The following is a 22,353-nucleotide window of genomic DNA, read 5'->3' as shown; positions in this document are numbered from 1 at the left end:
AGAGATTATTATTTCTTTTGCAGCCAAATTGAAGGAGGTGACTTTGTCTACAACATGGGTACTCTTTGGATGAGAAATTAAATTCTGCATCCAGCGAGTGCTCCCACTCGAAATTTGAGTAAAACCATAGAGAGATAAGTTGAAAATATGAGTTGAAAAAGTAGTTTTTTTTTGTTGTTACCTTTTTTACTCCAAAATGGTGAATCATCCCCCATGGTTGACATCATCATTTTGAATCCTACTGGTTCTTATAAAGTTGATTTTGATTGTATATTTTTGTTTTGAGGCCCATTTTGGACCTTAAAATTTCTCTAATGAGGGCTGAATTTCGGGCTGCAACTGATCTCAAAATTTTCGACCTATACCATAGAAAACATACCTCCCACCTGCGAACTGTAGTTGATCAACAATTTGGTCAATGAGGGAATATTCATCTTTTCTTTGACTTGCCTTCTATCTCCTTTGACCTAAGTTCTTCTTCCTTTGCTTGGGTGCAAATGATACTTGTTGATGGGATGAATCAATGATCTCCAAATGGGTCGAATGGATCTCCAATATATAGATGTCCAGGAGGGTCAAGTAGGTGTCACTTGGAGGGCTTGGCCGACTTGTCCAAGGATGGATGACTTGGTCAACTTGTGGGCTTATGACACAACAAAATTTGAAATTCTTTCTCTTTTAGATGTCTAAATGGGACATGAAATAAATAATATTTCTTTTTGACTGAAAAAGTAAATTCTTTTGACTCTAGCATGAAGAACATGCTTGACAAAACCAGTGTTGTTAAAATCGCGATAAAATCGCGATTTTATCGGAAAATCGCGATTTTTTCATCTTGCCGATCAAATCGCGATTTTTATACGAAAAAATCGCCTACTTTTTTTTTGCCGATTTTTACTGAAAAATCGCGCTTTTTTCAAAAAATCGCGATTTTTTCGAAAAAAGCGCGATTTTTAACGAAAAAATCGTGGGGGCTCAGGACAGCATAGTTTTATAACTTTTTTTGGGTTTTTTCATGCAATGTTTTTTGAAAGAAACAAATAATTTTTGAGTGGGGTAGCTTAATGATCAAGTCTAGGCCCTAGTATGGATATGCTATTCATGGTAATGTTAAATTCTTAAAGTAAAAGTGACATTCTCCTTAATCTTCATTTTCATCCTTTTACTTAAATTTTTAACATTACCATGAAATGACTCAGGATGTTTGAGAGTGGTTCCAGCCTCATTGGATTTCATATGGAGAAAGTAGAATTTTAGATTTCATTTAAAATCCAGCAGACTTATCAGTTTTTCAGGATTTCAGGATTGGGAGATTGTAATGTTTCCAGGTGACACCACCTGCCCGGGCTACCCCTGCCACCAGTAGAGGACGTGGTCTACCTCCTATAGCTCCTACTTCTAGTTCTTCAACGTCTAGATCACATCAGACTCCACTGCCATTTCCACCTGCACGGGCACCAACATCTACATCTAGAGGGAAAGGGAAAGCTGTGGCATTTTCTCGCAAGAGGGGCAGAGGAAATCAATAGGATTAGACTTTCATTTTATTGTATATGACATTATGACATGATGAGATACATTATCATATTTTTTGTTGATATTTTGAGGCTGAGTTGGGACTTACTATTCAGGACATGATTCAATGTTATGTGTGATTTTAGCGCTAGAAATGATATTAAACATCTTATATATTAGTTTTTTTATCATATTTATGTGTCAATGTATTTATTTTATGTTGTAGATGGTTTAGATATTAAAAAAATAGAAAAAAAATGAAAAAAAATGAATATTTTTGTGCCAAACGCTTTTTTCCCGCTTTTTTCCGCTTTTTTCCCGGCGCCGATTAAATCCCGCTCGCGCTTTGTGCAACATTGGACAAAACATAATAAATACAATAATGAAAAATATACATTATGAAGACTGAACCTAGCTACAAATTTCAACACTAACAGTAATTTCTCTAAGAAACCTAGTAATCCTATCTTCCACTAAAAGCCTAATTGATCATATCATTTCATTGGTGGATTGTGAAATTGAAGGTTTGGAGAGCTTTTGACTTAGTGTGATCTCGTCGTTAGATCTCTAGGATCTATAGGGAGAACCCCCTTGAGTCATAGGAGAGTTGGCCAAAAGTGAGAAGAGGATTGATGAGGGGATAATGACCCCCTCTTAGGTGCAGTTCATCTCATACTTGAGCTTTTGGACTTTATTTCTAGAGGTGTGAGATTTTGTTGTAACAGGCCTAGAAAAAGGTTATTGGAGAGCTATGCCCATGTGATCAATGTTGCACAAGGAATATTTTGGGATAGGTATCCCATAGTGGTGTGGTTTGGCCCATAGTTTTAAAAACTGATTGAATTGAATTGAAAGTCGGCCAAATCGGCTGGTTAGTTGCCCGAGATATCAAACTGGACCAAGAAATATGATTTGTTTGTTGGTCATGACTGCTTAGGTACCTACTCTGTCTTGACCTGCTGAGTCTGTGAAAAAATGGTTGGTTAGGAAGCCGCGTGTGTGGGCGTCTTGATGGGATCCACAGGTGATTTTTTGCAAATCATGGGTAGGTTCCCCCCTAAATTTGCCCATTTAAACTTATAAAAGGATGCCTAAGCTCCTATTTGCCTCACACATATGATTTCTAGTGTTTGTGAGCATATGAGAGCTTGGATAGTCCCGCAACAACATCGAGTTTCAGAGCAACAACAAGAAGTTTGGAGGTTCTTTGTCATCTTGGAGTTGTCTAGTGGAGTTGGCATCTTTTGGAGGAGGCTTTATCAACTAGTTTTCATTCCCAGGTATGTTTTTTTCTTAAAAGTTTCTAGATTTGATCGCTGTCCCTATTTTTTTTTTTCCCTATTTCAAGCAAAATAACAAACGCTGTAGTAGTTGGTCATAGGTTTTACATTTTTCTTTGTTTGTTTATAGATTTCATTCCTTTCAAATCTAAAATTTCATCATCCACTATGGCCCCAAAAGCCAAAGATGCTGCATGGGTTCAATGCGATGTTGTTGGTGGCCAAACGCTGTGCAAATATTTGAAGCAGCCCATGGGAGGAGGGGTTATTTGTAGGTGGAAACAACACTTGGATGGTATAAGAGGCCAAGTAACCCCATGTGATGCACCAGATAAAGTAATAGGGCCTATTAGGGCAAAATACCTAGAAATGTTTAAGAAGCTTGAGGAGGCAAAGGCTATACAAGCAAAAGTTGCAAGGGAGAAACAACTTGCAGAAGCTATGGCTAGGAGAGAAGCAAATGGGTTTGATGATTTCGACCTTGAAGACTCGTCCTCTATCCCTTCCACCAATCTCCATGACCCCATCTGTTATGTTCCTCCCCCTTTTGGGTCTCACTCTCAAGCCAAAGGTAAAAAGAGGATGAACATTAAGGGCTATTTCACACCTTCCTCCACTTCTGCCTCTGTTAGTGTTGTTGCCTCCCAACCAAGTCTAACTCAACCCACCTTGGATGCTCATTGGAAAAACAATGCAAAGAAGTTGCTTTTGAATACATTGCCAGATGGTGGTATGATATAGATATCCCCTTTAATGCTGCCAACTCACCTGATTACCAAGCTATGTTGATGCTACTATAGCTGCAGGAATGGCTCCAAAGGCCTTAGTATGCATGACTTGAGGGGGGCTCTTTTGCAAAAAGAGGTTTTGTCCATTAGAGAATATTTGACTAAGTATAAAGAGTCATGGACCAAAATAGGTTGTTCCATCATGTCAGATGGATTGACTGAAGGGAAAAACCTCACCATTAGAAATTTTCTCAAGGAACCATGTTTTTGAGATCGATTGATATGATACATTGAAAGATGCCAACCTATTATTTGAGTTTTTGGATGAGATGGTTATGATAGTGGGGCAACATAATGTTCTGCAGGTCATCACAGATAATGCCTCAAACTATGGTCTTGCTGGAAAGATGCTAGAGTCCAATTATAGGACCATACTTTGGACCCCATGTACTGCACATTGCATAGACCTCATGCTTGAGGAAATAGGAAAAATGGAGTGGGTAAAGAACATTGTAGAGCATGCCAAGTCTATCCCAAAGTACATCTACTCATGGGTATTGAGCCTAATGAGGAAAAGCACAGGGGGCAAGGAGCTTGTTAGGTTTGCCAACACGATATTTGCAACTCACATTGCAATCTCTCAATTCCCAGCAACAATACTTGCAGAAAATGTTTTCGGGTGATGATTAGAATGTATCTTTGTAGGCTTGTAGAGCAAATGAAGAAGACACCAAAAAGGAAGTTTTTGATACACTTTTTGGAAAAAAGCATCTACACTTGCGAAAATGGTGAGCCCCTTGTTAAGGTGTTGTGGTTGGTGAATGGGGAAAAATTGGCCATGGGTTACATCTACGAGGATCGAGTAAAGGAGTAGGTGTGGGCAACCTACAAGGATAGAGTAGGTAAATATGGGCCTATTTGGCAGATCATTTATAATAAATGGAATAATCAAGTCTATCGTCCTATACATCTAGTCGAGTATTTCTTGAACCTAGAGTATCATTATAAAGCTCAACTAGGAGAAGATTAGACTGGGGAGGTTAGAGATGGGTTGTATGAGTGCTTGGAGCACGTGGTACCTGGAGAGTCATAATAGTTGGAAATACATCGACAACTCACTACTTTCATTAGGGCCATAGGTACATTTGGCAAAAATTTGGAAAAGATTGCAAGAGATGTGGATCCAACCAGGTAATCGATTTTTTTTTCTAAGGTTCAATTGTTTAAAATTCAAATTGTAATTTGTAAATACTTGCTTTTTTAGCCAATGTTCAAACTTACCATCTAAATTGTTGAACAATGAACTAATTATAGCCTTTGTCTTTGTAGCACATTGGTGGGAGTCGTTTGGTAGCCATTCTCCTCAATTGCAAAAGTTTGTAGTTAGAATTCTCAGCCAAAATTGTAGTGCTTTTGGGTGTGAGCACAAATGGTTTGTTTTGAATGGATTCACACAAAGAAGAAAAATCGCTTAGAACAAAAATGGTTAAATGATCTTGTCTTTGTGCAGTACAACCTTTGACTAAGGTGCAACTAGTTGAACAAATGACTTGATACATCCAACTTCATAATGGGTGGAGGAGACTTAACCAATTGAGTTTGATCCTGATTTTGATATTGATGGCCATGGAGTTGGATGATATTCATCCAACTTCAGAATGGGTGGAGGAGACTCAACCAGTTGAGTTTGATCCTGATTTTGATATTGATGGCCATGGAGTTGGATGATATTCATCCAACTTCAGAATGGGTGGAGGAGACTCAACTAGTTGAGTTTGATCCTGATTTTGATATTGAATGCCATGGAGTTGGGTGTGTTGATCCCAATGCATATCTAGTAGTTGCACTGGGAGTTGGAGGAAGCGAACCACCAAGACCAAGCATGGCACATGGTGAGAGAAGCAGTAGTCGTGCAACTCGACGAATTTGTGCTTCTAGTTCTGCTAGCCCTAGTGTTGTTGCTCATGCTATTACTAGTACTGCCATTGAGGTTGGAGAGGAGTTCGAGGAGTCCTTAGACTCTGAGCCAAATGATGTTTATGTAGCTCCTGGTGATTATCCCATGTGTAGTAGTGGTGATGAGTTTGATGAGTGATGATGTTGATCAGTGATTTTGTAGTAGGCTAGTGGCCTAGTAGCTTGAGTTGTAGCATTGTATTTGGACTCTAGAGTGATTTAGAGTCTCATTGGTTCTGTATTTTGTTGATAATATCATTGATATGTTTTGCACTTGGTGCCATTTTGATATATGCACCCTTACATGGTATATAGATGAGAAGACCTTCCATATTTTGTCTCTAATGGTTTCTAATCTTAAAAAGTAAATTTTTTCCATTAAAAATTTATTATTTTATGTAAATTTTTGGATTCCAGTTTGTTGAATCCGGTTCGATCTGGTTCTGATTCAAATCCCTGTTAGATAGGCAGCTGTTTGAAATCCAGTTCTGGTTTTTAAAACTATGCTCTAGCCGTAAACTTTTCCATTTTATTTACCTATTCGAGTATTTTTGTGTTAACGAAATTCCAAAATTCGTGATATTCCAACAAAATTATTTTTTCAATTGCATATTTTGTAGAGGATAGGGTCTATATGGTCCTAAGAGCAGAGGAGTGTTAGGTGCAATAGCTCTCCAATATACAGACCTGTTTCCAACAATAGTGGTCATCCAAATTTGTTACGATGTTAAGGAGGCTAGAATGTACCCTTAGTGGCGCAACTTGATTCCTAGGTATGAGGAGTGATCTCCTCGAGTGCTATTCTCATTGTACTATAGTGACAAGACGTTAGCAGGTTTATGTAAGCCTGGTTTTAGGTCCAGTTATGGGGCTTCTAATATACCTGTAACCTAGGGGTACATGGAAGATCGAATCTGTAGGCAAGTCCATCTAGAATACCAAAAGAATACTAACAGAGGTGCAAAAGAGTGTCCAACTAAATGACTCTGCTCGCATTTCTTTGCATATATGCTTCCCCTGCCACAATTTTAATTGTTAAATGATAGATCTGTGTTTAAGGATGTTGTGACATGTCTCTAGCATTAAAAAAGAAAAAATTATAGATTGCGGGCATTTGCAGGCACTGGAAAGAGCTCTTAAACCATTTGTGGTGTTCTTAATAGCTGAAATAGAGTACTCAAAGTCATTTAGACATAAATATAACCATGGAAAAGCAAATAAAATACAACCAAAGTAATGAAACAACAACAGTAGGAAAACCTTTATTGGTATTCTGAATCGTAAGCAATGTTCATTTGTGTCTTTTTTGATGGGACAACCTCCAATTGAGTAGAGATCCAATATGATATTAATCACTTGGTACCTGATTACATAGCTTATACTACTATAAATAGCTTCTGCCTGATTAAAACCCTATCCACCTAGTGGGCCGTCATTAAGGTGGCCACAACAACTAACCAGTAGACTTTCCTTAATGAGGCCACCTTACATTTATTAATCATACACTCTTCCTGATATAGTGAGCCTTATTCAATAGTGATGGGCACAATTGAAAATAGTGAGCCTCATTCAAAATGGCTGGCTGCAAAGTTTTTGGAATGATCTCTACGAGAGTACCATGCCCCTCTGTCAAAGTCCTAAGAGTCTGACTATGAACACAAACCCTTCTCAATTAATAGCTTCCCCTCAGTCCTAAAGAGGGTACCAGATCCTCTTCATTAATGAGACACTTGAATAGAAATGTTTGGTAGATTAAATCTCCCTTTCAAACATAAAATATGAGCAGCTGTGAAAAATGGAACTAAAGGCAGAAGAATTTATTAGATGCCACTGTTCTGGTCAATTGCCATTCCTTGAGATGACACGGGCCTAGGTAACCTTGGAGTGCTATTGTAACTGTGTGGTAGCTTTTGCAAGTAATATTGTATGTTGTAAATTTTTAGTGATAGAGAGGTTCATCTATCATGTTTCAAATGACTATCTTGTAGTTTCACATTGATGACGTATAAACTTGACAATACACCTTTTTTGATTTCCTTGTAGGTTCATACCAAACCAAAAGTCCCCACCAAAGCAGTTTGTACAGAACATTTGGAGTTGCGAAAGGAGATTCTTTCTCTGTTCAATCTCCAAAAACAGGTACCTTGTTTAAAGGGTTGTAGTGAATAACATGAAGGAAATCTATTGTTGAATTTGGGCTACATGCAATATGAGTAGTTGTTATTGTTATAACTTATACGTGCAAAAGTCATATTTTATTGTTCTTTGGTGATAATCTCATTTTCAGCCAATTAACGTGAACTACTGGCACCACAACTCCAGTGTTTTTGAGTTGTAATAGCATATTTAGTCAATTGACATAGATTAGTGGGCATGGTGAATTTGGAGTATGACATTTTGACCTTCCAAGACATAATTATGTTATTATATTGCACATAATTTACAAGGTGATACACTGGTGACTGTACAGACATACATTTGCTAACATTTTCATGTATTACTTTGTAGCTAAAGATGTTCCTTGTAGTTGTTTAAGTATACTGTAGATTATTATGTTTTTTTCTAGTTCAAAAATCTTCTAATGTTTTTGTTAGTTGAAAAGTCTTTTGGCATTTATCAAAACACAAGGCACAACATGGAATGACTTACTCATGTTTTTAATGAGTATCAAATCACATTTTATTGTTAAGTGAAATTTCAGCATGGGCATACAAATTTTGTACAGGAGTTTTTATATCCTCTGTCTGTATCTGCGTCATATCATCTCATTGGAGTCGTGCAGAAACTTGAATATCTTCTTGATGTCAAGGTGTTCTAAACTCTCTGAAGATATGTTAAAATATATCTTTTGATGTGGGTGGGGAATTAGTAGTTGCCACCTGTTGTTGCCCAAATTGTACAGGTAAATGCAACAACGACTCAGGGTGGGGGCTGTCACTCTGATCCCCACCCTCTCTGTTTTAGCTATCTCCCTACAACAGGCCATGGGGGGTAGTCTCTATGAAATGTGAGGATGAAAGACTTGTTGGGAATCGACAAGCTCGGGAGACACCACTGAATGGTCTAGCAACTTGGTTAATGATGATTAACAAGTTTAATATTAACACGATTTAATTAGATTATTGAGAGACCAGTGCCTTGTGGAGTCAAATCACTTGCACAATATAATCTAACTACCAAGTTACCGGATGAACAATTGCTGCTTTGGATGCATGCTATCTTATAGGAGATGCGACAGCTAGATCTATGTGACATGCAAGATCTTGGTAAATTTTAGATTAGACGCCTATCTAAGTGAGTCCTTTCTCTCAACTATTTTGAAGTTAATCTCAAGTGTAGGTTGTGGAGAGAAACCCAGGGGAAGATAGCAGTGGATATATTAACGATACCTCCCCTGGAGTTCTAACCCCTAAATGCCTCCGATGTTGCAAAGAATGCGGCTCTGACAAATGCAAGGTCACCATGTTAACCACAAGTTGTTGAAAAATGTGTAATTAGGTTCAGTCTTCATAAATATGAAATAAACTTTTGATTCTTGTATATTGTAAAATAAAAGAAAAATTACTAATATTATTATTTTGGAGCATGGGCTTCATGCTCAAGGTCTTTTATTTTAGAGGTCAAGCACCCATTGAGTGCTTCTAGGGTTTGTCTTAGGCCAAGAAGTCAAAAGAGTCATTGTCATATGTGGAAGACTTCATCGGGCACATTGTAACTTGTAAAAATAATTATTTTTGTATTTAAAAGTGTCAAAATACCCTCCAAGACCAAGTTGGCCTGCCAGCTAAGAAGTTGACCTATTTTGAGGAACTTCCTCCACCTTGGAAGCCTATATATAGGAGGGAACTCAACCTTCTAGAGACACAATTCATTCTATAATAAAGCAAGCGAAGAAGTGTTGAATTTTTGAGCAACTAGGGAGAAATTTCCGTAGAAAACACTTTATCTGGTTAACCCCTTTCACCCTTGAAGTGAATTATTTCTCAAGAGAAAATTATTTTTCATAAGAGCAAAAGTTATTTCTAAAATATTTTATAAAGCAATTAGACATGTGCAAAATAAAATCGCTTAAGTGATTCAATTAGACATGTGCAAAATAAAATCACTTAAGTTATCTAATTCGAATGGATCACTTTAGGAGCTTCCAAAACACTTAATTCGAGGAAATTTTGCCTAAAAAATTTCTATATATTGAAGGGAAGCCTTCATTTGCAACAGATCGCGTTCTCTCTCTTGCGCTTTGGTGATCTAAATCTCGCATTGGAGATCAAGCCCTCACATTAGTAATTTCTCTCTCTTATTATCAGTCGCAGATCTATTGCAGATTTGCAGATCTCTTATCATCATTGGCAAATCTCTTATCATCAGTAGTAGATGTCGGTAGCAGATCTATTGCAAATTTGCAGATCTCTTATCATCATTGGAAAATCTCTTATCATCATTGACAAATCTCTTATTATCAGTAGCAGATCTATTTTAGATTTGCAAATCTCTTATCATCATTGGCAAATCTATTTTTTGGCAGATCTATTATCTGAAAGATCTATCATTTTGAAGATTTATTGACAGATCTTAGAACTCTTGTTCAATGCTCGCACCAGTGGGTTCTACTCTTGTTATTTTCTCTTGTATTGATCTCGCTCCAGAGATATTCTATTCTTGATATTGCTTTCGCACCAGAGTTTGATTGCTGGTATATTGCCCTCGCTTCAGTAGCATTATGATCTTGCATTTGGAGAATATTGCTCTCAGTATTTAGCTCTCGTACTTGTGCACTTTGTTCACGCACTTGTGTCTACTGCTCTTGTTTTGGAAGCCTTTGGAGGCTTGTGGTGGTATTTTGAAGCTGTCATATTAAAAAGGGTTGTTACTATTGTTATTTGTAAAAGGGGTTTTGTACTTTGATTATGTATCTCTACTGAACATTTGAAGACGATCTAATAGAAGAGCATTTTAAAAAGGGTTTCCCCCCATAGTGGGGTTTTTCCTTGGTCTTGGACCAAATCCCGTGTCTTGTTGTTCATTGACTGTCTTCTATGGTTTATGATCTCAGAAATTAAATTTTAAATCTGCAAAATTTAACATGGTATCAGAGCTGTGGTGAAGATAAGCTCAAGAACAAGCTTAAGGCAATTATTCGCTGAATGACCTTATTTGTTGCTCAAAATACAATAGTAGATCAATTCAGATGGCTACATCCTTCTTCAAGGACAACGAGAAATTGACAGGGGCTTCAAATTATGCTGCTTGGAAACTCAGACTAGACACCAACTTGGATGGAGAAGATGTTCTAGAGTATGTCCAAGGAGGTGTACCCCAACCTTCTGAAAATGCCCTTGCTGCTGCTAAAGCAAGATACAAGAAAGGTGAGATCAAAGCCCACAAAATTATCATTGATTCTTTGAAAGACCATCTTCTTACATGTATCTCCAAACTGAAGACATCTAAGGAAATGTGTGACAAGATTGTTGGCATTTTTGCAGTCCAAAATTTGAATCACGTCCTTGACCTGAAGAAACAACTCAAATATATCAAATTGAATAAGGGAGAATCTATTCAGTCTTATTTTATAAGGATCACTGAACTCAAGGACCAAATTTTGTCTGTTGGCGAGCGCTTGTTTGATAAGGAATTGGTACACACAGACGTTGATGGACTTCCTACAGCTTGGGAAGTATTCATTACTACTATCAACAATAACAACGTGCTGCCAACTTTTGATGAATTGATCGGAAGATGCAGACATGAAGAATCAAGGATGATTTCAAGGGGTAGAATTCAGAGACATGAAGAAGGAGAACCATCTGCCTTTGCTGCACAAGCAAAGAAGAATAAAGGAAAGGGAAAATCTTCGAAGCAAAAGTCCAAACTCAAGTTTTTCAAGAAGAGCACGAGGAATGTTGAATGCTTTAATTGTCACAATCATGGGTACTATGCTCGAGATTGTCCAAAAAGAAGATCCACTTATAACCAAAGGAGTAGCAACAACTACAATAATCAGTCTCCTAATCGAAAAGGGAGGAATTATGGAGGAAGAAGATATGAAGTTTGAAGCAATGCTTGCAGTGATCGTGATCAAGAGCCTCGTCCTCAAAAGAAATATATAAATACAAGGTATGAAAATAATGTTGTTGCTTCTCAATTTGAGTACTTTTTTATTTCAGTTTTGTCTAGTGCTTCTCATCCAGATTCTTTAGATAGTTGGTTAGTGGATAGTGGTGCCTCTAGGCACTTCTCTGGTTATAAAAAAGTCCTCTCTAATTTGGTTGAGAGGGAGACTGGTTTAAACATTATCCTTGGAGATAACACTACATACCTTGTAAAAGGGTTTGGTTCAGTTTCTTTTCATTTGGATCTTGGAGAAACTATTCATCTTCAAGATGTTTTATATGTACCTGGTTTAAAGAAAAATCTTATATCTATATTTGGTCTAGAAGATAAAGGAATGAAGGTGGCTTTTATAAAAGGAAAGGTGTTAACCTGGGCAGAGAAAACAAACATGAAAAATGCTTTTACTCTTGGATCGAGAGTCGAAGGGCTTTACAAGGTCAATGGGAGACCTATTAAAGCTTTGAATCAAGAATGCAATTTCAATCAGATCGAGTTATGGCACCACCCAAAGTAAAGAAGATGGTTTATGGAATGCCAGAAATCCAATCAAAACGTGATGGTGTTGGCCCTGGTTGTGAAAGTGGAAAGAAAACAAGAGGGCCTTTTCCCTCTAGCAGTACCGAATCTCATGACATCCTGCAACTAATTCATTCAAATTTGTGTGGACCTATGGCAGTGACATCCATATGTGGATATTTGTATTATATCACCTTTGTGGATGATTTCTCTAGAAAAACATAGATATACTTTCTAAAGCACAAAGATGAAGCTTTTGATATGTTTAAAAATTTCAAAGCATTGATTGAAAACCAAGCTGGAAAGAAAATCAAAGTCTTTAGATCAGATAATGGAGGAGAATTCATTTCAAATGAGTTCATTGACTTTTGCAGAGAAGCCGATATCAAGAAAGAGACCATTGTACCATATAATCCTGAACATAACGATGTGGTAGAAAGAAAGAATAGAAGCATCATTGAGGCTGCTCGTGCCATGCTACATGATCAGACTGTGCCAAAGTTCCTATGGAGAGAAGCTGCCAACGCTGCCATATATGTATAGAACAACACTCTTCATCTAGCATTATATGGCAAGACTCTTGAAGAAGTATTCGCAGGCAAGAAACCTGATGTCAATCATTTAAGGATCTTTGGCTGTCTTGTTTATTTTCATGTACCAAAAGAAAAGAGGAACAAGCTTGAGGCTTCATGTAAGAAATGTATGTTTGTGGGCTATGGTGAAGAATCTAAAGCATTTAGAATTTATATACTTGGGTCAAAGAACAATAGACTTCAGCAGAGATATAACATTTGATGAAGATGCAACTCTTGAAAAAGTAAGAATTAGCCCTCCTTTTATCACTTCTAAAGAAACAAATGATGATGTGGATCCCTCTACCCATGAACTTGATCATGAGGACCTAGGTGAACCTGTTGATCCTATGGATCCATTAGATCCTCCTCCATATAGGAAAATGCCTCTATGGCTTTGTGATACTCTACAAAATGTTGAAAAACGTACTGCTCCCAAGGGCACTTCTAGAGAAAGCAAGAAGCCTAGTCGATATCAAAACTATGTTGTAGCTATGTGTTCTATCATATAGAGTGAACCTCAATCATTTGAAGAAGCACAAAAGCACCAAGTATGGAAGGACGCCATGACAAAAGAATATGAATCCATTATGCAAAATGTTGTACGGGAAGTTGTTCTTAGACCTCATGGCAAATCAATGGTGACTTCAAAGTCGCTGTTCAAAATAAAACATGGCACGGATGCAATATTGAAAAATATAAAGCAAGGTTTGTGGCCCAAAGATTCTCTCAGAAAGAGGGAATTAATTATGAAGTCATCTTTGCTTATGTTGCTCGCTATTCCACCATTCACGCTATTATTGCTTTAGCCGCTAGTCAAGGGTGGACTCTCCATCAGATGGATGTCAAGATAACTTTTCTCCATGGTGCTCTTCAAGACGAAGTATATGTTGAACAACCCCAAGGCTTTGAGGTACATGACAAAAGAACCCATGTATGCACATTAAAGAAAGCACTCTATGGCTTAAAGCAAGCCCCCAAGGCTTGGTATTCTCGCATTGACAATTGCCTAGTAAAGTTGGGATTCACGAGGAGCAATGTTGATCCAAACCTCTACTTCGAAGTTGTACAAGGTATGCCTTTGATTTTGGTATTATATGTTGACGATCTGTTTTTGACAAGTAATGATCTTCTGATAATTCAGTGAAAGAGGGAGCTTGCCTCTGAATTTGAAATGAAAGACCTTGGGGGATGATGCACTTCTTTTTGGTCCTGGAGGTTTGGTGGAGACTTGGTGAAATTATTCTCTCCCAAGGGAAGTATGTTGTAAAGCTATTGGAAAGGTTTGGAATGGTAGAGTGCAAATCCAAGAGCATTCCCATGGAGATGAACTTTAAGAAATTCTGTGGTGATAAAGCTGGACTTGATTTATCTGATCCATCTAAGTATCGTCAGTTGATTGGAGCATTGATGTTCCTAGTGAACACTTGTCCTGATATTTTCTATGCTATAAACACCTTGAGTCAATTCATGACCAAGCCTTTACATAATCATTGGGTTGCTGCTAAGCATGTGCTTAGATATTTGCATGGGACAATTAATTTCGGTCTTCGATATACTGTTGGCAACATAAAGTTGCATGGTTATACTGATGCTGATTGGGCAGACAACATTGTGGATAGAAAAAGCACTTCAGGATGTTGTTTCAGTTTGGGATCTGCCATGATCTCTTGGATGAGCAGGAAACATAAATCAGTTGCTCCCAATTTCGCAGGAGCTGAGTATATTGCTGCTGGCTTAGCTAGTTGTGAAGTTGTCTAGTTAAGAAAACTCTTTGGAGAGTTATTTGAGCAAGTCCTGGATACGATAGTGATATTCTGTGATAATATGAGTAGGATTTGATTGTTTGGGAATCCCTTATTTCATGACAGATCCAAGCACATTGAAATCAGATATCATTTCATTCGAGACATGGTACATAGAGGAGCAGTGAGACTCCACCATACTCAGACTGATGAGCAGATTGCTGATATAGTTACCAAAGCACTGTCAAAGAAAAAATTTCTAGTCTTCAGAGATATGCTTGGATTAAGGGATGTACCTCTTTTGGGTTCAGGACCCGGTTGATCAAGAACACTGAGATGTGTGCTCTTCCTCCCCTGGTTGAGCTTCCATGGATGAGGAACTGAGATAGTGAGCTCTTAGGGATGAGGGACCTCCAATTAGGAGTATGCCCCAGTCATTTATCTTGTTTCCCACCCATTTGGCCAATTGGTGCTGGCTACTTGAGATCGGATGGTGATCCTTATCAGTGATGGTAAGTTGTATCACGCTCAAGTTCGAAGGCTCTGGTGTTCTTGAACAACATAGATGCCGGTGTTCATGAACAACATGGATTCTTAGCCTTTGAGTTGAGCTAATTGTGGATTCTTAGCCTTTGAGTTCAGCGATTGTGGAATCTTAGCCTATGTGTAGAGCTATTATGGTTTCTTAGTCTTATTGACTGACCGATATTCATTCCGGGTGGTAGCATGAGTCTCCTCAATGGTGATCCTTACCAGTGATGGTAGGTTGTATCTCGCTCAAGTTCGAAGATGTTGGTGTTCTTGAACAACATGGATTCTTAACCTTTGAGTTGAGCTATTGTGGATTCTTAGCCTTTGAGTTCATCTATTATGATTCTTAGCCTATGTGCTAAGTTATTATGGTTTCTTAGTCTTATTGACTGACCGATATTCATTCTGGGTGGTAGCATGAGTCTCCTCGATGGTATTTGTTCGAAGTTGTAGCATGTGACTTCCTGATGCCAGGTGGAAGCATTTGGCTCCCCGATGATTATTTGGACCAGGTTGAAGCTTGAGACTCCCTAGTGAAGGTTTCTTAGCCTTTATTTGGTTGAGCTTGGATTCAGGGTGGTAGCAGTAGCTCCCCTGCCATGAGTATTCTTCTTTAGATTCGAGAATGTTGAACATGAGTCATGATGATTTGACAGTTACAACAGTTTTGGCTTTATTGATGGAAATTCCTCCCTAGTTGAGAGGAAGTGTTGAATTTTTGAGCAACTATGGAGAAATTTCCCTAGAAATCACTTTATGTGGTTAACCCCTTTCACCCTTGAAGCGAATTATTTCTCAAGAGAAAATTATTTTTCATAAGAGCAAAAGTTATTTCAAAAATATTTTATAAAGCAATTAGACATGTGCAAAATAAAATCACTTAAGTGATTCAATTAGACATGTGCAAAATAAAATCACTTAAGTGATTCAATTAGCCATGTGCAAAATAAAATCACTTATGTTATCTAATTCGAATGAATCACTCTAGGCTTCGAAAACACTTAATTCGAGGAAGGAATTTTGCCTCAAATATTTTTATATATTGAAGAGAAACCTTCATTTGCAACACACTGAGTGCTCCCTCCCGCTCTTTGGTGATCTAGCTCTCACATTGGTGATCAAACCCTCGCATCAATAATTTATCTCTCTTATTATCAATAGCAAATCTATTGTAGATTTTCAAATCTTTTATCATCATTGGCATATCTCTTATTATTAGTAGCAGATGCCTTATTATCAGTAGTAGATCTATTCCAAATTTGCAGATCTCTTATCATCATTGGCAGATCTCTTATTATCAGTAGCATATCTATTGCAGATTTGCAGATCTCTTATCATCATTGGCAAATCTATTGTTTGGCAGGTCTATCGTTTGGAAGATTTATTAATAGATCTCAGGACTCTCGTTTAGCTCTTGCACCAGTGGTTTCTGCTCTTGTTATTTGCTATTGTATTGATCTTGTTGAAGAATCTAGGGCAAGTGAAGTTAATGTGATTCTTCTTAGCATGATAACTATTTGTGAGGTTTTCTTATTAGTACAATCTTTCCTTATTATTAGAGTGTGTCTTCTTTAGTTCATCAAATAGCTACCAAAACAAAGAGACAATAACACAAGATGTTTGGCTTTCTGCCATGGCCAAAACCTATCCCTCTCGGAGAGGAAAACCTGCACAAAATTATTCTTATAGAGATTCCAATTGACAAATACCAAGACCTTGACCTATTATGCCACTCCAAGACCAAGACACCAATCCTCTTCTTCATCACTGCTTAGATCATCATCATTGCTGCACCATTGAGGCCATCACTACTGCATCCCTGAGGTCTTCATTATTGCTGCTTCACCATGTCAACGAGGTCTCTTGTCTTCATTGATATCTTCATTGTGACCTTGATTCCATGCCTTTATCAATGCACCGAGAGCTTCATTATGATCTTGTCTAGTACGCGGAGTATATTACTGTGGGATTATAGTTATGCCAATGCTATTCAATACACGAGGACAATGACCTTTCGAGAGACATAGAATCACTGTACTTTATCCGAGATTCTATACCACCCTAACCATCCGAAAATATTGTCCACTGTACTTGTTCGAGGTTCCTGTACTCCTGCTCTTGTCTGAGATTCCTATGGCCCTGTGCCATCCGAAGTTCAATCAAACATCTGAAAACTGTGTTTTCTGTGGTGACCCTAGTGGGGTATTTATAGTTCTTTGTCCTCCATAATTAGTCGACATGTCAATGTGAATCGTTGTGTCTCTTTATTGAGCCGACATGACTATCTTTTGCTTATTTAACTCATTTGCAGGCCGACATGACTGTGTTTTACAATGTTTAGCTTGCTGCGTTCTTCAAGAGGATTGTGCTTGTCTTGGAGGGCTGATCTAGACACTAGGTTGACTTATATACATTACATATATGCTCAAGAAGAGCTCTTTGACTCTTTGACTTTCCTATAGCACTTCAACATGTGCTGGACCTATGTAATGAGCAAGAAACTCATTTTATAATTTTACAAAAATAATATTTCTTTTCTTTTACAAGTACAAAGATCAAAATTATATTTATGAATACCGAACCTAGTTACACTTTCTTCAACATTCCCTCTTAATTAGGGAGTTATTCATAATGGTATTTGGTCAATCTCAATTTGAAGAATTTCTCATAAGAAGAATTCACCTGACATGGGGATTTGTAGGATTCAGGGATTCGAGTGTCGGATTCGAACACATTGACCCCCCAGAACAAGACACGACGATTCGTTATATATATATTATATATATATATTAAAAATTAGATATTTCTTACACAAATTCTAATTAATGATACAAATTCATTGATTTCAAATATAGATCTTCATCTATAGGCTATAGCATGCATAGTACATACAAAATTCAAATACATGTCATTGGTCACATAAATCATGATTCATAATTCATAATTTATTTTAATGCAATGTAGCCATCCCAAAATTTTGAAGGTGCAATGCCCTCCACCTCTGTGCTTCACCATCATCCAAAAGAGGGATATGTGACATGTCAATACCAAAGTATTTATATGAAGAAAACTTTGTCAAAGTTATTTTAAACCATGGGTCTTCTTTTCCATATGCATCCCTCTGGCACTTCCTTTGCAATGTGTAAGACTGATGTTACCTCCAACACAAATCTTCAGGTAATTTTTGAAATCAATAACATCTTTGACCTCCATATTCAAGAGATTCTCCTCCATAATTAACAAATAAACTTTAAACTGAAAGAACAATAAAACTCTGCATTTCTGAGTGATTTTTTTGGAAAATGAAGCATTGCATTTTGAGTCATTTTCTTGGGATTCGAATCCCAGAATCGGGATTCGTTGTGCCCATATGGGATTCGTATGGGATTTGTATGAATCTTGTACAGACACGTCGAATCTTGTTCTGGGATTTGAATTCTTGTCGAATCGTATCCGATTCGCAGGATTCGGATTCGATAGGGGTTTCCAACGAATCTGGTTACATAGATATAGCATCATAGTAACCAACATTGTTTCCACAACAAGGCCTTGACTGACAGCTCTATCTCTCATCAGATCATAGCATAATGTTGGCGAGACCAATGACTATAAACACCTTCATCATTGTCTCTCAAGGTACATACCCACCCGGGTGTTGACCAAGTATGACCTTCTAGGACTATTCTTATCTTGGGTTCCCAACCCTCAAAGAATATCGGTCCTCTTGCCTACTGTTATCTTGGATGCCCTACACATCCTCAAAGAGCATCGGATGCCAGATTTTACTACAAGACCTTTTTACAGATATAGATAATACGACAAATTTGCGGAAAATTCTGAACAAGATTTATATTATTTATGGATGTAGATATTACAGAGGGAACATCTCTTCCTCAGATGGACTGCTGCAACGTTTAGTAGATATGAGTTAGCTGAAGCGTAACAAATCTACAGGCTACCTGGCATACAAGCAGACTGAGTCTCGAGATTAAAACAAACTTTTAGACTCACAAGACAATTCTATGAACCGGCCACTTTAGGTTCGCATTGGCGTCAAGCACCAATGCGCAGGCTTCTCAATTCTCCTAAGGACTTGAACTTCTTATCTGGAGTCAAGGTGTGGAGCCTGTGGAGGAACTCATTGAAGTATTCTTCAAAATGCTGCATATTATGCAGTTTCATGGCAAGCAAAGTAATTGTTGTAATGTCATTGGTTATTTGAGGAAAACCAATGAAATTGACTGTAATGCCATAGAGGAGACTTCCTATCATATTATTGACAGGCATATGGGTGATGGGATCCATGTGGGTAGATCCATCTTCATTAAGGACAACAGTTTGTTCCCAAGATGTCAAAAGATTTGGGTGTTTGAGGGTTTCTGCTTTTAGCCAAGAATCCAAAGTGCCCTCAAATCCTCCAATAATTCTCCTGGTGGCATTAATGGGACCTATATCATCTGCAAGATAGGTCCTATAACAAACAAACATGGAATGCAGAACAGACATAATTTCAACTTCAGTGCAATTATCTATATTCCATGAATATGTAGCATTAGCAGACCAGTCCTTATGATATTCAGATTTCATAAGGTCTCTGCAATCAGGAGCAGGATTCCAGGTGGTATCCCATCGAGATTTGGAGGAGGTAGCATTTACCTGGTCTTCATTTTCATCAGACTGTTCTTTGTCTGAGACAGAGAAATTGTTGATATAAGCTTCAAGGTCTTCAATTTCTGGTTCAACATCTATCTTATGAATACTTGTATCAAAATCTTCTTTTTCTTCTTCATCTTTAGAAGATGAACCAAATACAAAATCAGAAGTTTCTTTGCTGGTTTCTTCAGGTTCTTTAGTTTTGGAGATGACTTGGCTCGGACTGAAGAAACTGGGATTAGCAAATAAAGAATAGGGATGAGTAGAAGTAGGGGGTGGAAAGGTTATGGAACTGGGCATTCTTATGAGGCTTTCCACAGAAGGAGTAATAGAATAAGGAACAAAAGTCTTGGGTTCAGAGAACAAGGTTGCAGACTTGTATGCTTCTACCCGGGGCTTCTTTTTCAGAGATTCTATTCCTTTAGATACTTCCCATACCTGTTTCTTAACAATATCCAGTGAAGTGCTGATTTTGTCTATTTCTTTTCCTTGAGCTGAGGCAGCATCATGGATCTTCCTTTCTGTCTGTAAAGATAATCTGTCAAGACTTTTAGCAAGAGCCTTATCATTTTCTGCTAGAGTAGTTACGCTGCTATTAAGACAAACTGTATTATAATCTTGCTTTCGCAAAATACTTTCAAGCATAGTCTTCATTTCAGAATTAGCAGTTTCAATACTCTCAAATTTAGATCTGACAAATTTTTCAAGACTGGACAGAGCTAGATTAGTCCAGTTGGTAGGAGCAATCGAGTCTCTTGCTGCTAAGGTAGGATCATCAGAATGTGATGGAAGTAGTTTGTACAATTTTCCATCTTGACCTCGTATCACAAAATTTTTCCAAGGGGGAAATTTTGTATCTGTTTCCAAGAGATTACCATCAAGGAGTTCCCACTTGTGTTTATTTGGAGTTCCAGTCCGTATCATATTTACATGGAGCTGGGAACAAATCTTTCTCAGTAATTTCTCACCTTCTATTTGAACAGCCATCAGAGATCTAGGAATATTTGGCTTATTCATCATACCCTGAATTTTTGGTTGGAAAACATGGGCTTTCAAAGGTGGAGGAATTACTACAGGGTTTTCTTTTAATTTTTCTTCCACAAATTTCTCTGGATCCTTGATTCTCTTTTGCTTGGCTTGATTTCTGAACTGCTTCATCAAGGATTGTTCTATTATATTTGCAGAAGGATAATACCATTCATAGAATGATATCCATTGGTTTTCTGCCTTCATCCAATCTTTCCATTTCTCAACATTTTGTTTGTTGAAGGCAGGACGATCATCTTTTGGAAGAAGTCTTACTTCTTCGAGGTACAAATGTTCTTTTTCATGTGTGAACATATCCCAATTGAACATTTTCTTTTTCCATTGATCTTCTGGATCATATGGACTAATACCTTTAGAGATTTTTAAAAAGGCAATTATCTCTGAATCAGAAGGAATTTCTACATGCTTTGGAATCTTGTCAATGGGATTCCTTCTATATTCAGGAATAGGTGAAGAATCAACATAACCTAAACCACAGGTAGAAGAACCAGAGACTGTATGTACAAGAAGTTCTTCTTGTGGATTAAAAAATACAACTCTTTTGTAACTTTCTTCAGAAGAATCAGATGGAGGAGTAAATCTGATCATATTGATTTTATGACGGTCTGATGACTCACCATGTGGTGTGGGTGGTTCTGAAGAAAATTGACAAAATGTTTTAGAGCAGTGTGGATGGTCACAGACTGAGCTGAATGGCTGAGAAGGGCCTGGTTGTGAAAATAATCTTCTGATGGAATCATACACTGCTTGGTCAATTGCAAACTGCGGAGGTACAGGAGTTTGGACAGGATGCAATTGGCTGATTGTAGTTGGAATTGTAGAGACAGAGGGTCCACCACGCTGAACTGTGTTGACTCTGGGAAATCGTGTGGTAACCTTGCCATCTATCTCAGTGATGATTGATTGGGCTGCAACAACAGGTTTCTTTATGGGTTTTCCCCAATTTGTTACCCAATCGTCAGGAGGACATAAATCATTACGGGAAACATACACTGGTGCTACAGGGTTGCAAGCAGAGTCATATTGTATGAGGGTGACTCGGCCTTCATCTTTATCAGGAGTATGTAGTACAGCAGGAATTGTTGTGTTATAGAAACGGACACAAGTGATATAAAAGATAGCCAAATTTTTTGATTTTGATTTGAAATTTTCATATCCGGCAGTCTGGATACCTAAAGTTAGGCATTGCAGGATATTTGGATCATCTAATGCAACATAAAGTTAGGGAAAAACATCATATTGAATTGGACCGTCAGAGAGACTGGTCTCAATTCCTCCTATCATAGCTTGTGTAAATGTAGTCCATCGATTATCAAATAGGGCTGAGAAAACATAGGCTTTCTGGCCTTTTCTATGCAACGCATTCAGTCCTATCCTCACCATCCCCAGATGGGCATACTGGTATCCCGATTTTAAGGCGGCTTTAACATGTTTTGGCTCAATAAGCGGGATTGTCATCATGGAGTTAAGTGTGAGTTCAACTTTGATAGACTTTTCTTTGATCTTTATTTGACTGAGGGCATGGAAATTAAAAGCATGCAATCCTTTATATACATCTGAAGGGGAAACAGGGGGAAGTTTCCAGTTAACAGAGGGGTCTGTTTCTTCTTTTTCAATAAGTGCAGAATTACCAGAAGTAGAGTCAGAACGACATAAGCTTTCCAAGCCAGATCTTAATTCATCTTCAGTTTTTATGGAT

At 37.8% G+C, this 22,353-nt stretch overlaps 2 protein-coding genes across 4 annotated transcripts in view; both read left to right on the top strand.

Annotated features, from left to right (window-relative positions):
• LOC149169892 (myb-like transcription factor family protein) overlaps window positions 1-22,353 on the top strand; it is a 180,720-nt gene that overhangs the window by 102,390 nt on the left and 55,977 nt on the right. For all 3 annotated transcript variants that reach the window (XM_089428848.1, XM_089428847.1, XM_089428849.1), the window contains exon 12: window positions 7,523-7,618. In XM_089428848.1, coding sequence (XP_089284974.1) covers window positions 7,523-7,618 — 96 coding nt within the window. The remainder of the gene's footprint in view (window positions 1-7,522; window positions 7,619-22,353) is intronic.
• On the top strand, window positions 10,034-11,589 carry LOC149169893 (uncharacterized). Its single transcript, XM_089427189.1, has 2 exons — window positions 10,034-10,845; window positions 10,963-11,589. The coding sequence occupies exons 1-2, from the start codon at window positions 10,668-10,670 to the stop codon at window positions 11,529-11,531; spliced, it is 747 nt and encodes a 248-aa protein (XP_089283315.1). The 5' UTR covers window positions 10,034-10,667; the 3' UTR covers window positions 11,532-11,589.

Source organism: Pinus tabuliformis, chromosome 4_2, assembly GCF_031772625.1.
Source record: "Pinus tabuliformis cultivar Carrire ecotype Pingquan chromosome 4_2, CPIR1, whole genome shotgun sequence".
NCBI lineage: Eukaryota > Viridiplantae > Streptophyta > Pinopsida > Pinales > Pinaceae > Pinus > Pinus tabuliformis.
The sequence above is the reverse complement of the archived record's forward strand: the minus strand, read 5'-3'. Positions and strand labels throughout refer to the sequence as shown.

Excerpts from the sequence above, each read along its gene's own strand:
- LOC149169893 (XM_089427189.1), top strand. The coding sequence starts at position 10,668 with ATGGCTACATCCTTCTTCAAGGACAACGAGAAATTGACAGGGGCTTCA. Across the intron at positions 10,846-10,962 it reads TAAAGCAAGATACAAGAAAG|TCCAAAATTTGAATCACGTC; the intron begins GTGAGATCAAAG and ends GCATTTTTGCAG.